Source organism: Mustelus asterias, chromosome 7 (genome assembly GCF_964213995.1).
Source record: "Mustelus asterias chromosome 7, sMusAst1.hap1.1, whole genome shotgun sequence".
Taxonomy (NCBI): domain Eukaryota; kingdom Metazoa; phylum Chordata; class Chondrichthyes; order Carcharhiniformes; family Triakidae; genus Mustelus; species Mustelus asterias.
The window spans coordinates 38450587-38467723 of NC_135807.1; the positions used below are offsets into that span (position 1 = coordinate 38450587).

The following is a 17137-nucleotide window of genomic DNA, read 5'->3' on the forward strand; positions in this document are numbered from 1 at the left end:
TGCAGTCCATTGACTTAAACATTGGCTTGTTTTTTCTTCCAATACCAATACAATAACTAAAATATTAGACAAGGGCAGCATGGTGGCACAGCAGCTAACACTGTTGCCTCACAGCGCCAGGGACCCTGATTCAATTCCAGCCTTGGGTGACTGTCAGTGTGGAGTTTGCACATTCTCCCCATGTCTGCATGGGTTGCCTCCAGGTGCTCCGGTTTCTTCCCATAGTCCAAACATGTGCAGCTTTGTGGATTGGCCATGTTATATGCACGGGGTGACAGGAATGGTGGAGGATGGGCCAGGGTAAGATGCTCTTTTGGAGAGTCGGTGCAGACTCAATGGGCCAAATGGCCTCCTTCTGCACTGTAGGGATTCTCTGGAGTCTACGGATAAATGTTGGCCAGGACATTGCCCAAGGACAGTACCCCTGCTCTTCTTTGACAAGTGCCTTGGGATCCTTTACATCCACCTGTGAAAGCAAACTGGGCCTTGGTTTAACATCTCATCCAAAAGAAGACATCTCCAACGGTGCAGCACTCCCTCAGTATTGTACTGAAACATCAGCCTGGATTATGCGCTCAGGTATCTGGAATAACACTTGAAGCCACAACCTTCTGACTGAGAGGCCAGAATAATATTGCTCTGCCATGGCTGACATCACAGCATAAATGAGAGTGAGTGGACCTACAGTTGAGTAAATTAAATCCATTGGACAGTGGCATTAAACTGCAGGAATTAGAAAGCTTAAGAACTGAGTTAGTTGATCTGAGAAAGATTCACATTATTTCAGCATCCCTTGCATATCCAGATGGAAAAATCTCCCAGGATTCCTGCTCCTGATTTGTATCTAATCAACCCTACTGGAAAGTGTGCCTGTGAGTATGTCACCTAGAAATTAAGTTGGATGTGATGCCACTGCAGTCAAATAGCCTGATTATATTAACGATAGAATCCCTACAGTGCAGAAGGAGGCCATTTGGTCCATTGAGTCTGCACCACCTCTCCAAAAGAGCATCTTACCCAGGCCCGCCCCCTTATCCCCATAACCCCACACATTTACCATGGCTATCTGTGGTCATACAAATGTTAGCCACTTTAGCACTGATGTGGAGATGCCAGCATTGGACTGGGGTAGGCACAGTAAAAAGTCTCACAACACCAGGTTTAAAGCCCAACAGAGTCACCCATCTGATGAAGGGGTAGCACTCCGAAAGCTCATGCTACCAAATAAACCTGTTGGACTTTAACCTGGTGTTGTGAGACTTCTTATTGTGCCACTTTAGCACAGGATTGGAAATCTCTCTGGGTCCCTACAAGGCCACTACTCAGTATGGGGGAAGATGTGAGCCATCTTCTCTCATTCTGCAGAGCAGAACCTGGTTAATAAAGAAGAGAAGTAACAAGGATAAAATCACTGACAAAAAATATTTTTTGTTTTGTTTCTTTCTCTCCCATCCCTCTCTCTATAACATCTCTCTCAACTTTGACTCTGTTTATCTGTTTCCCTCTTTCTTTCTGTTACTCTCCTTCCTCTCCTAAACTCTATCATCTCTGTCTCTCACACACTCTCAATGTCTCTCTCTGGCTCACTCTTTCCCTGTGTGACTGTATTTCCCTTTCTCCAACACCCCTCATCTATCCCCCCAATTCTCCCTCTTCCATCTTTTTCTCTGTTTCCATCTTTCCCGCTCTCTCTTACTCTCCAGAGTTTGACCTTGGTTGCCTGCAGCTGACCAGCGAAAACGTGACTGATGTTGTCCTTCCGAAGTGGGCAAAATCCCCTGAAGATTTCATTTACAAGCACAGAAAAGCACTGGTAACTGAGAGGGAGGGAAAAGTTCTCTTTGCTTACAATTTGTCGTTAACCACTGAGCTTTCTTCCTGCAAACACGTCCCAAGATCCCGTGTGAACAGTGAGATCCTATTTTGCAAGTTCAGGGTTCAGTTGCGATCCTGGATCACTCTCTGTGTTGTTTGTTTTAAGAAAGGAGTGTTTCCACTTTTCTGTCATGAATCTCTATTGTCTAACCCCCCACTCACCTTCACATCCTGACCATCTCCTTTATGCCCTGCAGCAGGACATGAGAGGTGTAACCTCTTGTGTTTTGACCTGCAGCCTTGCCGAGAACTCCCAGCTCCCAGTAGCTGTTTCACATCCAGCTGGAGGTTTCTGCTATGATCCCTGGTGACAGAGTGGGTAAATGCACAGCGCAGTGGGTAGATTGAAGGTTGGTGACCCCTGAGACAATTGAGGAAGGTATAGTGCAGAGTGGATGAGAGAACCAGAGTCCACAGAGTCACCTGGGCTACCATTAATTCGGGAAGACACTAGGCATATGTCAGAGAATCAACAGAATGGGCAGTCACAGCAGGCAAGGATAAAATCTAATGCAATGGTTCAGATGATTTATATATTTATATGGGATGGCACGGTGGCACAGTGGTTAGCACTGCTGCCACAACGCCAGGGACCTAGGTTTGATCCCCGGCTTAGGTCACTGTCCGTGCAGAGCTTGCACGTTCTCCCTGTGTCTGCGTGGGTTTCCTCCGGGTGCTCCGGTTTCCTCTCACAGTCTGAAAGACATGCAGGTTAGGTGCATTGACCCGAACTCGCACCAGAATGTGGCAACTAGGGGAATTTCACAGTAACTTCATTGCAGTGTTACTTGTGACTAATAAATAAAAGTTTACTTTTTTACTTTATATATGAAATAGGGGCAGGAGTAGGTCTCACAACTCTTCAAACCTGCTGCACAATTCCGTAAGATCATGGTGATCGCTGATCTCAACTCCACTATCCTGCCGATCCCCATATCCCTCGATTCCCTTAACTAAAAATCTATTGATCTCAGTCTTGAATAAACTCAACCTGAGCATTTACAGCTCTCTGCGGTAGATAATTCCAAAAATTCACAACTCTGAGTAAAGAAATTTCTCCTCAATACATCTTAAATATTTGACCCCTACTCCAAGACTGTGACCCCTAATTTGAAACTCTCCAGCCAGGGGAAACAATCTCTCAGCATCTACCTTCATAGAGTCTTGCATATCTCACCCTCCTAAAAGCCTTAATGTGGAGATGCCGGCGTTGGACTGGGGTGGGCACAGTAAGAACACCAGGTTATTAAAGTCCAACAGGTTTATTTGGAATCACAAGCTTTTGGAGCGCTACTCCTTCTTCAGGTGAGTGGTGAGGTCTAAAAGCCTGAGAGCATAATATAGGCCCATTCTACTTAGTTAGGGTCATTCATTAGGGTCATTCAACTCAGTGGGAGTGAGTTTGAGGCTAGATCAAACCAAGTGGCTCAAGTGATTTATACGTAGCACAATGGACACTGGAGGAATAAGTTAGAGGCTGTAGTTTAATCAAGGGGGTTGGAGACTTAATACATAGAGTCATGATCATGGGAAAGCATTCTCGAAGGATTAAATTAGTTAATGTCGACTTTTCATTGTTCCTGTCACGCAGGAGTCAGAGTACGTCTCTACGAACCTCCACAATTGGATCGACCTGATTTTTGGCTACAAGCAGAGGGGTCCTGCGGCTGTTGAAGCATTGAATGTCTTCTATTACTGCACATATGAGGGTAAGGTAGCTGTGCAAGTGTCATGTTGCCTGAGCGTTCAGTTATAAAAAGGGGCTTGTCGGAGTACCGGAAGGTGCTTGGTACAAACAGCTCTATGCTTTCCACTTTTATGGTTGAAAAGCAATTTGCTGTAATCCTTTACGGTTTACTTTGACCCTGTCATATTTTGGGATTAATTAGAAGTAAGCGATAGCCAATGTTTTGATGGATGGAAGCAATCAAAGTTATTCAGTTATAAATAATTATGTACATGTCATCAGTTGTTTACTGTGTCTCCGAGGATGCAGATGAAGCGAAGTAATATACTTTTGCCCATGTGCAATATTAATCCACTCCTTACAGGCAGTTTTACCAGCAGGTGGGTAAATAGAATCATAAATTCATCCAGCACTAAGAGAGGCCTTTGGCACATTGTGACTATACCGGCTCTTTAAAATAGCTATCCAATTTGTCCAACTTCACTGTTCTTTCCCCATACCCTTGTAATTTGTTATTTTCAGCTATATATATAAAACGGTCTTTTGAAAATTCATATTGAATCTGCGTCTGCTTTCCTTTCGGTTAGTGAATCTAGTTCATGACAATCACTGCGTTAAGTACATTCTCCTCCTCTACTTTCCGATTCTTTTGCCAATTATCTTATATCTGATTACCAGCCTTCTGTCAATGGAAATAATTTCTCATTATTTACTCTTTCAAAATTCCTCAATTTTAAACACCTCTATTAAATTTCCCCTTAATCTACTTTTATCTGAGGAGAACAATCCCAGCTTCTCCAGTCTTTCCAACATAACCAAGGTTCCCTATCTTCCAATCAATTTCTGATTTACTGAAATTATGGGACAGAAAATCGCACCCGATGACTAAGCAATTTTCCAGTGTGCTTTTCCAATTGGTGAAACTGTTGCTGGCCTTTCTGATTTTCCAAAGAGTTGGTAAGGCAAAAGAAAGTGTGGGTATTTGAGAAACATGGAGCAATGTTTGCTGAGATGAGGAGAAATTTCTTCACCCGGAGAGTGGTCAGCCTCTGGAATTCACTACCACAGAAAGTAGTTGAGGCCAAAACTTTGAATGTTTTCAAGAATTGGATATAGCACGTGAGGCAAAGGGGATCAAAGGATATGGAGGGAAGGCGGGAGGAAGGGAAGAAGAGACTTCTGTCCAATTTGTGAATGTAAAATCTATCACAAAGCCTCCAATGTTAATTTCCCAGTTCAACAGTCTTGCTAAAGTTCTATAGACATGAACCCTTCAGCTACATTTCTCAATCAGAATCATGTTGGCCCCTGTGGTGGTGTAGAATTGGTGGTGTATCACTTAACACTGTCTCCAATATTAATTCAGTTCTTGTTACATAGGTGCGGTGGATCTGGATGCAATTGCTGATGAGACGGAAAGGAAAGCTATAGAAGGGATCATCAGTAACTTTGGACAAACCCCATGCCAACTCCTGAAGGTAAGGTTAAGTTGCTAGCCTCTCTTATTAACACTATTCATATAAAATGATTTTCTCCAATTACTTGCAGCTAAAATTGTGTCAGGACAGTGGGAGGATAAATGCGAAGTTATTCACTTTGGAAACAAAAATAAGAAGTCAGCTTACTACCTCAATGGCTGTAAATTGGGAAAGGGGAGTGTGCAGCGGGACCTGGGTGTCCTTGTGCACCAGTCACTGAAGGTAAGCATACAGGTGCAGCAGGCAGTAAAGAAGGCAAATGGCATGTTGGCCTTCATTGCAAGAGGTTTCGAGTACAGGAGCAGGGATGTGTGGTTGCAATCATACACGGCCATGGTGAGGCCACACCTAGAATATTCTGCGCAGTTTTGGTCTCCTTTTCTGAGGAAAGATGTTCTTGCTCTCGAGGGAGTTTCAGCAAAGCTTTACCAGGCTGATTCTGGGGATAGCGGACTGATGCATGAGGAGAGATTGACTAGGCTAGGATTGTTTTCGCTGGAGTTCGGACAAATGAGAGGGGATCTCTTTGAGATAAAATTCTAACAGGACTAGACAGGGTTGATGCAGGAAGGATAGTCCTGATGGTGGGGGAGTCCAAAACCAGAGGTCACAGTCTGAGGATTCAGGGTAGACCATTTAGGACGGAGTTGAGGAGACATTTCTTCACCCAAAGAGTGGTGAGCCTGTGGAATTCATTATCACAGGAAGTAGTTGATGTCAAAACATTGAATGTATTCAAGAAGCGGCTGGATTTTGCACTTGGGGCGAATGGGATCAAAGGTTATGGGGAAAAAGCAGGATTAGGCTATTGAGTTGGATGATCAGCCATGATCGTAATGAATGGCGGAGCAGGTTCGAAGGGCCAAATGGCCTCCTCCTGCTCCTATCTTCTATGTTTCTACGGAACTTAAAAAGGAAATTAGGAAAGCTAAGAGAGAGCATGAAAAAGCGTTGGCAGATAGAATGAAGGAATAATAGAGAATAGGAAAAGGGTTTTTTTAATGTATAAAAACAAGAGAATAACTAGGGAAAGAGTAGGGCCAATTAGGGACTATATAGGTAATATGTATGTGGAACCGGAAGATGTGGGTGGTCCTCAATGAATACTTTGTGTCGGTCTTCACAATGGGAAATGACAGTGCAGGTGTAGACATAGAGTGGAGGACTGTGAAATATAAGAGGAAATTAACAGAGACAGAGGAGGTACTCACAGCTTTAGCAGCCTTAAGAATGGATAAAGCCGCCAGATGCCTGAAAGGGTGGTTGAACCAGAAACTCTCTTAACATTTAAGAAGTATTTAGATATTCACTTGTGCTGCCATAACCACCAGGGCTATGGGCGAAATGCTGAGAAATGGGATTAGTGTTGTCAGATCTTTATTGATGGGCCAAATGGCCTCCATCTATGCAGGAAGCGTCTATGAATTTTTTTTAAAAATGGATGAGTTCTTATTTTTAAATAGTGGCCCCTAGTATTAGCTTCTCCCATAGGAGGAAACATCCTCTCCCCATCACCCCTGTCAAGACTCTTCATGTTATGTCACTGGACTAATAATCCATGTGTATGAGCATAAACCACATCATAGCAAAATTAAATTTAAATTGGGTACAAAATAAAAATAAATCTGGAAGTAAAAGCTAGTATCAGTAAAAATGAACATAAAGCAAATGGATTGTTGTACCTGACCTGACCTATGTGAGTCCAGTCCTACATAATATGATTTACTTAATTGTCCTCTGAAGTTGCAAGACACTCAGTTGTATTAAACCTTTCAGGAAGATGGCCTACCACCACGTTCTCAGGGTATTGAATGCTGGTCTTGCTGCCATTTGAGGCCTGTATATGGCCAATTAATGATTACTTCCGAGTCTCATCCCACGGCCGCTGGTATTAACCGAGATACAGGTGGTCCTGTCACCAAATGGCATGCAGGGCAGCTAAAACTGGCTAAAACCATGCAGCCAGCTTGTCACCTCTGGTGGGAAGGGGGGACGCCTGGTACAAGCCCCAGGTGAACCCCGCCCCCATTACTTACTTGTACCTGGGCCCACAATCCTGGGACTCCAGTAGGTTTTTTCCTTCAGCAGCCTTCTAAGTGAGCTTCTGACTGGCAGTCACCATATACCTCAGCACAAATCAGCATCTTCAGAAGAGAACATAAGAACTAGAAGCCGGAGTAGGTCATATGACCACCATTATATGATCCTGTCCCACCATTCAATAAGACATGGCTAGATTTCTGCTCGCTTATTCTATCCCCATATTCCTTGATACCCTTAAAATTTAAAAATCAATTTCATTCCTGAATATTCTTAATGACTAAACATCCACAGCCCTCTAGAGTAGAAATTCCAAAGACTCAGAACAGTCTGAGTGAAGAGATTTCTCCTCAACTCAGTCCTGACTGGCCAATTCCTTATTCCTTATTCTGGAACTAAGACCCCTAGTTCTGGGTGATAGCCGGGGAAAGCAATCTCTCAGTATCTGCCCCGTCAATTCCTTTATTAATTTTATATGATTCAATGAGATCACATCGAATTCAAGAGAATAAAGGCACATTCTACTCAATCTTTCCTCATAGGACAGCCTCTCATTCCAGGAGAGGTGGAGAAAGTTGGGGTATTGGGAAGGAGGATTCACATCCTTAACAGCAAAAAAAAAGTACTAATTCCTGCATTTATTTAATTCTCCTTTCCTTCCAGGAACCTCATCCTCCACGTCTTACTGCAGAGAATGCTGCCAGACGCTTGGCACGATTCGACTACACACCAAACGTCTTTGAACACCTGGGCCAGCTCAAATCCTTCTTTGTTGAGGTAAATGGTTGTCCAATTGACCTACCCAGTGCAGAGGTAAAGGTATTTAAGGGTAGGGTGTCCCTTTCCCCACCCCCTTCCTACATAGTATAGAAACAAACCATTCAACTCAACTGGTCTATGCTGGTGTTTATGCCCCACACTTGTCTCCTCCCACCATACTTCGTTTAACCCTATCAATAGATCCTTCTTTTCCTTATTCATTCATTTACCTTACTTCCCCTGAGTGATGGGTATTTTATGTTTCCTAGTCATGCCCAAAAAGATAGGAGCAGAAGGACATTTCCTTTACCTTTACCTTTACCTCCTTTACCTCCTCAACTCTGTCAGTTTAGGACAGAGTTGAGGAGGAACTTCTTCTCTCAGAGGGTGGTGAATCTCTGGAATTCTCTGCCCACTGAAGTGGTGGAGGCTACCTCGTTGAATATGTTTAAATCACGGATAGATGGATTCCTGATCGGTAAGGGAATTAGGGGTTATAGGGATCAGGCAGGTAAGTGGAACTGATCCACTTCAGATCAGCCATGATCTCATTGAATGGCGGGGCAGGCTCGAGGGGCTAGATGGCTTACTCCTGCTCCTATTTCTTATGTTCTTATGTTCTTACTGGAAAGACCTACTGAGTGGCAATCTACACCATCTATTTACTCTAAATTCCCATGTGAGTGAATAAATTTAAGAAAAAAATTAAATAATGTATCTCTGTTATCCGCCTCAATTACTCCCTGTAGTAGCAGGTTTTACATTCTAACCAATCGCTAGGTAAGCAATTTCTTCTTATTTACTCGATCAAGATCCAGCAGAATTTTAAACATCTCCATTAAATCTTTCCTTATCCTTCTGCTCTAAAGAGAACAACTCCAGCCTCTCTGCTATCTTTACAAAACTCAAGTCCTCCATCATGCTAAATTTCTGGGAAATTTATTCTGCACCCCTCCAGGGCCTTTTGGGTTTTTTTTTGTAAATCCTTTTGTGTTATTTTTCTTTCTCAATTGGTGCTGGCAAATCACTCAAATGGCCATCATTCATAAGAACATAAGAAATAGGAGCAGGAGTAGGCCATCTAGCCCCTCGAGCCTGCCCCGCCATTCAATAAGATCATGGCTGATCTGAAGTGAATCAGTTCCACTTACCCGCCCGCTCCCCATAACCCTTAATTCCCTTACCGATCAGAAATCCATCTATCCGTGACTTAAACGGATCTTCTGTGTGAACCTAGACAGGGAGGTTCAATGAGGTTATTTGGCCAAGGTGGAAATAAGAAAAACCATCCTAGCCAAGATTGAATTGGCCTTATTCAATGTAATTCTTTTCTGTTTTGAGATGTGGGTGTCACTGGCAAGGTCAGCATTTGTTGCCCATCCTTATTTGACTTTGAACTGAGTGGCTTGCTAGGCCATTTCAAAGGCAGTTAAGAATCAACCACATTTCTGTGGGTCTGAATTCACATGTAGGCCAGACCAGGTAAGGATGGCAGATTTGCTTTCTGACAGGACATTAATGAACCAGATGGGTTTTCATAACAACCTATGACAGTAATGGTGACCCTGGAACTAACAGGACTCCTGGCAGCAGGAGTCATTGGACAGGAACTATAACCCCCACTGTAGATGAATAATCTGACACCACTAACAATCATAGTTCAAGAAAGAACAGCCTCTTGGATAAGGTACTGGAATTCTGCCTTTCTTGCACAATTTGACCAATGTATAATTCCAGTCCAACACCAATAACTACCTTTAATTGCACTAAGCCAGTGAAGTGCTTTTGAAACATAATCACTGTTGTAGGGAACTACAGCAGCCAATTTGTCGAGAGCAAGACCCCACAAACAACAAAGATATCACGATAATCTGTATTTGGTAGCATTGATTGTGGGAACAAATATTGTCCAGGGCACTGAGAGAACTCCCCTCTTTTCCAAATTAGTGTCCTGGGATCAGTAAAGTCCGGCTGAAAGGGCAGACTGGGACTTGTATGGGTTAACGTTTCTTCCAAAAGATGGCAGAGTGCAGTACTCCTTCAGTACTGCTCATTTTAGTTACTCTTAGACTTTATAGAGAGCTGAGATATATTCAGAAGGAAAGTGTTTGGTAGTGAAGAGAAACAAATTTCCAAAATAAACCATTTTGGCCAGTGAAGGAGATGTGGGAGTTCCATTTGCAATCACGGGATACAACCAAATAGATTAGGATTGAAGGTGAAATCACCGAAGGGAAATGACATCTGGACAGTTTGTAGTGAATTCAGGAAACACCTTTTAATACTGAGGATAATGAAGGTCAGGAAGTCTTTCCTTCCAAAAGGCTATGATTGCTGGACAAGTGAAATGCTCAAGACTGAGATTGGTATATATTTGTTGGTTGAGGTATCAAAAGATGTGGAGCAAAGGGCAGAGAAATGGAGCTAAGGTACAGACTAGCCATGATCTAATTAAATGGCAGAATGGACTCAAGGGACTGAATGGCCTACTTATTTCCCTTATGACATGAAAGACAATAATGAACATGGCTTTTGAAGAATTTGAAGGAAGCAATATTTTCAAACTTTTATTGTCAGGCATGTGGGAGATGAAGATACCGATACTGTACTGTTACAACTAGATTATGTGCACTAAGCATCATCAACAAAAGTTTAGATAGACTTGCTGGCCAGTTGGAAAAGATGCTCAGTATGAGAAACGATTAGAGATGCTCAGTGCAATTCACACAAGAGTCTCCAAGTTCATGAGCCTCAAAAAACTATATATATTAATAGCAGAATGTGGGAATGCCTACATAACCTCCATCTGTCTTCTTTCAGGGCATCAGCGATGATATTCCACTAGTACAGGCTTTGGTGCCCAAAAAGCAAGCGGACTCTTATATAACTCCATATGTTCTGGTGAGTAGATAGTGTAAAACATCAATATCGTCAGTTTCTCTCTTGTAAAAAAATGTAAAACTGACCACAGATGGCAGCATGAGTAGCACCTATAGTAACAGTAAGGATGTAACATGAAGGCTAAAATCATACAGATGGGATTCAAAAATACTTGCATGTGACCACTAGATTCAGTAATACCCAAAGTCTGCGCCAATCAGTTCACATAGAAACACTTCACACCTGGCCTTGAAACTAACTTCAAACAAGGAGGAAAGAGCTTGCATTTATTATTGTTCCTTTCATCTCTTCCCAAAGTATTTTATAGCCAATATAGCACTTTTGAAGCAAAATACAGTGAATGCTGGAAATCGGAAATAAAGCATGCAATTATATGGGGCAAGCCTCCAATCCCCCGGAATGTCTGGCAGGAGTTGCCAACCCACTTCTGTTCAGTTGGCCTGGCTGCCCTTGAACCAGTTGAGGCTTGCATCTGATATTTTACCAGTGGTGGGAAATGTCCACGCTCTGCGGCACACCTGATGGGGCTTTTCCGTGGGCTGAGGGGATGCTCTCCTGTTTGGGCACCTAATGGAGACCGCAGCCCCATCTTGCCAAACCTTGCCTCCTGACCACCCTCACATGAGCCTGGCTGGCAGATCCTGGCAAACCCCAGATATACTTGGGTCTCTGGCTCTATGGATCATCTTTGTTGGGGAATGCCTGTCGTCCTAACGCTAGCCACCACCAGAGGTGGTTGAAGTCCTGCCCTGAGCTAATTAACTCTGATAGTCACTAAATTCTGATCCGGGATCCTCCTCACCCTTGTTTCACTTGGTGGGAGTGCCACTGTGGCGTCCCTGCTTAGGCCTGAGTTAAAATAGCAGTCATGATTCGATGACATCTTCAGATCCAATCTGCATATTTAAAGATGGACCCAATCAAGTTTCTTTATTGAATGTGCAGAAGAGAATAAGCTAAAATCAATAGTGGTGGAATCCAGGTGGGGAGTCTTTCATTTGGCTAATAGGATCCATCCAGTGGCACACAGAGTTGAAATTGATCCTCTAGGGGTGAACTCTGGGATAACAATCGACAGTCGCCGTGAGATGCAGCATTCAAGTTGTTTGCCTCATTTCACTCAGGTCACAGTGAGTGCGAACGGTTTGCTAGGAACTCATGGCTGGCTGCCCTACGACAAAAACATTTCCAATTACTTCACCTTCACCCGGGATCCAGTCGTCTCCAATGCAAAGTAAGTGCAATTTAGGAGATTGTTTCAGTTCCATAATTTGTATAACTCCACCACAACTTTGAATCAATATATCCTTCGATGCCTCTTTAAAGTCACAATCTCCATTAATATCCACACCAACCCGAGACCTAGAGTCCCGGTCCCCTTTAATGCTGACAAACTGACCCCTAAAGTGACCATCTTCTTTAACATACTGACCTCCTGAGCTACCAATTCCTTTAACATACTGACCCGTAGAGCTACTGTGTTAACATGCTGACCTTCAGAGTTACTATTTCCTTCAACACATTAACTGGCTTCTTTAACACACTGAACCTAGAGTTATTCTTTCCTTTAACACAGCGACCCCTAAAGTTACTGCCTTCTATAAAACACTGACCCCTAGAGTTACTATTTCCTTCAAAACTGGCCCCTGAGCGTTACTGCCTTCTTCAACACGCGGACCCTGCAGAGTTACTATCTTCTTTAACACACTTTTCCCTTCTTTAACATACTGATTCCTAGAGTTATTCCTTCCTTTAACACAGGGATCCCTTGAGTTACTGGCTGGGATTCTCTAACCTCGCCCGCGACTGGGATTCTCCAGTCCCACTGCAGTGAATGGAGATTTGGTTGAATGCCAAATTCTCCGTTTTCATTGGCAGTGGTAATGAGGCATGGAAAACAGGGAAATTCCAGCCACTGTTTGCTTTAACACACTGACCCTTAGAGTCTTCTATAATAATGATCCCTAGTATTACTGTCCTCTTTAACATTCTGACCCTGAGACTAACTGTCTTCTATAATAATGATCCCTAGTATTACTGTCCTCTTTAACATACTGACCCTGAGACTAACTGTCTTCTATAACACAGCGATCCCTAGTATTACTGTCCTCTTTAACATACTGACCCTTAGAGTAACTGTCTCCTTTAACACACAGATGCCTGGAGTTACGATTTCCTTTAACACACTGCCCCCTAAAGTTTCATGAACACACTGATACCTTGAGCTATTGCCTTTTTTAACAAACTGACCCGAGAGCTACTGTTTCATTTAACACACTGATCCCTTAGTCACTGTCTTCTTTAACACATTGATCCCTTAGTCACTGTCTTCTTTAACACATTGATCCCGAGAGTTAATGTCTTCTTTAACACATTGATCCCAAGTGTTAATGTTTTCTTTAACACATTGATGTCTAGAGTCACTGTCCTCTTTAACATACTGATCCCTAAAGGTACCATCTTCTTTTAACTAATTAATTCCTTAAGAGACTGTCTTTTTTACCATCCTGACTTGAGTATTACTGTTTTCTTTAGCACTCACACACTGAACCCAAGTGTTATGTGTCCTTTTACCTTTGCAATAATGTCACTCAACTGGTGTCCATTCTTCATGAACCCAGAATATAAAAGATTCATTAATTAAGTAACCGTCAACCTGTGAACTGATTTTCTTATTTTATCTTTTCTATTATTATTTCGACAGGACTCAGCGCTTCCTGTCAGGCCCATTTGCTCCTGGTGTCAATTTGTCACCAAAGATCCTGGCCGTTTCCCCTGATGGAAAACTTCTCTTCAGTGGCGGTCACTGGGATAACAGTCTCCGGGTTACATCACTGAGCAAGGGCAAAGTGACGGGACACATTATAAGACACATAGGTCAGTAACAGCCAATTTTCATTGCCATGATGATACTTTTACTCATCAAGATTAACGGCAAATAGAAATGGACATCCAGAAACAGATTTTCCCAACACAGGTTAAGTAAAGGGTGTAGAGCCATCTACACTGTCCATCAAACACTTTGAGAGCAGAAACAGATTAGAGATGCAGAAAAGTTCCACTACTCTGTCCACTACACTACCCAGGAGATTCTATCTTATTTTTATTCCTTCACGTGATGTAAGCATTTTACTGGCTTGGCTAGCATTTATTGCCCATTCGTAATTGCCCTCGAAGGTGGTGGTGAGCTGCCCCCTTGAACTGTTGCAGTCCTAGGTACATCCACCATGCTGTTAGGAGTTCCTGGATCTTCCAGGACTTAGTGACAATAAAGGAATGGAAATACGCATCCAAATCAGGATTCAAGTGATTGAAAAAGAACTTGGATTTTGTTGTGTTCCCAAACATCTGTTTCCCTTGTTCTGCTAGGTGGTAGTGATGGGATGTTTGGAAAGTGTCAAAAGAGCCTTTGCAAGTTACTGTAATGCAGATTGTAGATAATACACACTGCTGCCACTGTGCACTAGTTGTTGAAGGTGGTGGAAAGGGTGCTGATCAAACGGGTTGCTTTGTCAGGGATCGTGTCGAGCTTCTTGAGTGTTGTCGGAGCTGCACTCATTAAGGCAAATGGAGAGCATTCATCACACTCCTGACAAGTGTCTTGTTAATGGTGGACAGGCTTTAGGGAGTCAGGAGGTGAGTTACTCTCTGTAGTTTTCCCAGCTTCTGACCTGCTCTTCTGGCCACAGTAGTTATATAGCTGGTCCAGTTCAATTTCTAGTCAATGGAACCCCTTGGATGTTGATGGTGAGGGACTATCTCCATTAACATCATAAAATTGTGGACTCTTTCAGCTAGCAAAGAAACTAGATTTATATTCAAAGAGCCGGGACTGAATTGAAACTCAGGTTCTACAGCCAGAAGAATGAGAAAGGGGGGAGGTACTAAGGCATTTTGTTTTGGGGGGCAGGTAGCCATGCATGCGTTATGTCTAGGAAGCTTTATCTAAATCCAATGTGTGTTCCACAAAGTCTACAACAATTTGATGAAGTATATAGTAAATTTATTCTGCACCTAAGCTACAGTGAATTTGAGCTTTTTACTGAATTATAGGATTACATGGGATCATACAAGATACACAGCACTGAAACTAGCCACTCGGTCCGTCCAGTCTGTGCTGGCATTTATGCTTTTCTCAAGGCTCTTCCCATCTTTCCTCATCTAAATCTATCATCTGTCCCGTTATTTTTTTCTTCTCTAGTTTCCCCTTAAATGAATTAGTGCTATTTATTTCCACCACGCATGTGCTAATGCGTTCCACATTCTTACCTCTTTGGGTAAAGAGATTTCTTCTGAATTCTCTGTTGGATTTCTTGGTGAATATCATATATTGATGGCTCCTACTTATGCTCATCCCAGTAGTGGAAACCTTCTCCCAATATCCACTCTATCAAAACTTTCCATAATTTTAAAGACCTCAACTATGTCAGCCTTCAGCTTCTTTTCTTTCTTTCCTAACATGTACACCAATGCATTTCTTTATATCATCCTTGTAAATTTTCTCTGCACCCTCTTCAGTGCCTCCATATCCTTTTCATAATATGTTGAGTAGAACTGCGTGCTATATTCAGAGTCCGATACAGGTTTAGTATAACTTCCCTACTTTTCAATTCTATCCCTCTAAAGATAAAGTCTAGTGCTTGGTTTGCCTTTTGTTATGGCTTTGATAACCTTTGGTACAACGTTTAGTGATTTGTCTATTTGTACTTCAAGAACCATTTCTCTGTTCCTCTATCTCTAAACTCACAACATCCAACTGATATGTGACTTTCCCATTCTTTGTACCAATTTGTACCAGGGCGGCACGGTAGCACTTTGTACCAGGGCGGCACGGTAGCATAGTGGTTAGCACTGCTGCTTCACAGCTCCAGGGACCTGGGTTCGATTCCCAGCTTGGGTCACTGTCTGTGTGGAGTTTGCACATTCTCCTCGTGTCTGCGTGGGTTTCCTCCGGGTGCTCCGGTTTCCTCCCACAGTCCAAAGATGTGCGGGTTAGGTTGATTGGCCATGCTAAAATTGTCCCTTAGTGTCCTGAGATGCGTAGGTTAGAGGGATTAGTGGGTAGGATATGGGGGTAGGGCCTGGGTGGGATTGTGGTCGGTGCAGACTCGATGGGCCGAATGGCCTCTTTCTGTGCTGTAGGGTTTCTATGATTCATTTCAATATCTACTACCTCAATTTATCCAAGTGAATTTAATTTGACAATTATTTGCCTGTTCTGAAAGTTTATTAATTTGTTGCAGTCCTCTTTGGTGTTGATTACATTCCACCTGCCACCACATCCATCGCCGCCCCTACTTTGATGTAATCTGCAAATTTAGCAATAGTGTTTTTGATTTCAGAGATCAAGTCATTCCTGTAAATTATTAACAGCAGTGGTTCCATCACTGATGCTTATGGAACACCATTTCCTGCCTATTCATACTCTGAATAACTATCCTTTACTCCCAATCTCTGCTTTCTGTCTTGAAGCTAGCTAACAATCCATTCTGATAATTGTCTTCTGACTCCACATGTTCTGACCTTATTCATTGGTCTATTACGAGGCACTTGATTTGAAAATCTAGATAAATTACATCCACTACATTACCATTATCTACCCTCTCTATTAGTTCCTGAAAATATTCAATAATGTTAGTCAAGCAAGATTTTACTTTTTTGACATCCATTATTCATTATAATATTTTTCTTTTCCAGCTGTTCTTTAGATGTTCTCCTTTAGTCGGGATTCCATTATTTTTCCCAATGTTAATCATAGCTTTTATTTTGCCTAGATATTGTAACATGCCTTGCACTGGACCACTGTGGCATCTATCTGATCTCCGGGTCAAGGGACACTACCTGCATAGTATGGCAGATCATTCAGCAGGTAAAATGTTCCTTAGAGATTTTTCTTAATTTATTCTTTTACGGGATGTGGATGTTGCTGGCAATGCCAGGATTTGTGGCATTAATTACCCTTGACCTCAATGGCATCTGGCCATTTCAGAAGGCAGTTAGGAGTCACAGGTAGGCCAGATGAGGTAAGGATGGCAGATTTCCTTCCTTAAAGGACATTAGTGAATCAGATGGGTTTTTACAACAATCACTGCTAGTTTCATGGTCACCATTACTGAGGCTAGCTTTCAATTTCAGACTTAATTAATTCACTTTAAATTGCTCTAGCTATAACACAATCTCCCCAAGATACACCATAATTGAGAAGAATGATGTTGTGAGAGTGTGTTGAAGCAGCAGACCAGAGCAATAGTCCATGATGGGACTTCGATTTACATTCAGTATCTCCATTATTCGTTCACCGCATGTGGGCATCACTGTCAAGTTCAGGATTTATTGCCCATCCCTAATTGCCCTTGAACTGAGTGGCTTGCTGGGCCATTTCAGAGGCCAGTTAAGA

At 42.6% G+C, this 17137-nt stretch overlaps 1 protein-coding gene across 4 annotated transcripts in view; it reads left to right on the plus strand.

The window, feature by feature from the left end:
• nbeal2 (neurobeachin-like 2) overlaps positions 1-17137 on the plus strand; it is a 231847-nt gene that overhangs the window by 196748 nt on the left and 17962 nt on the right. For all 4 annotated transcript variants that reach the window (XM_078215895.1, XM_078215897.1, XM_078215899.1 and 1 more), the window contains 8 exons: positions 1704-1813; positions 3467-3584; positions 4943-5040; positions 7744-7857; positions 10660-10740; positions 11865-11974; positions 13445-13617; positions 16515-16609. In XM_078215895.1, the coding sequence (XP_078072021.1) occupies positions 1704-1813; positions 3467-3584; positions 4943-5040; positions 7744-7857; positions 10660-10740; positions 11865-11974; positions 13445-13617; positions 16515-16609 (899 nt within the window). The remainder of the gene's footprint in view (positions 1-1703; positions 1814-3466; positions 3585-4942; positions 5041-7743; positions 7858-10659; positions 10741-11864; positions 11975-13444; positions 13618-16514; positions 16610-17137) is intronic.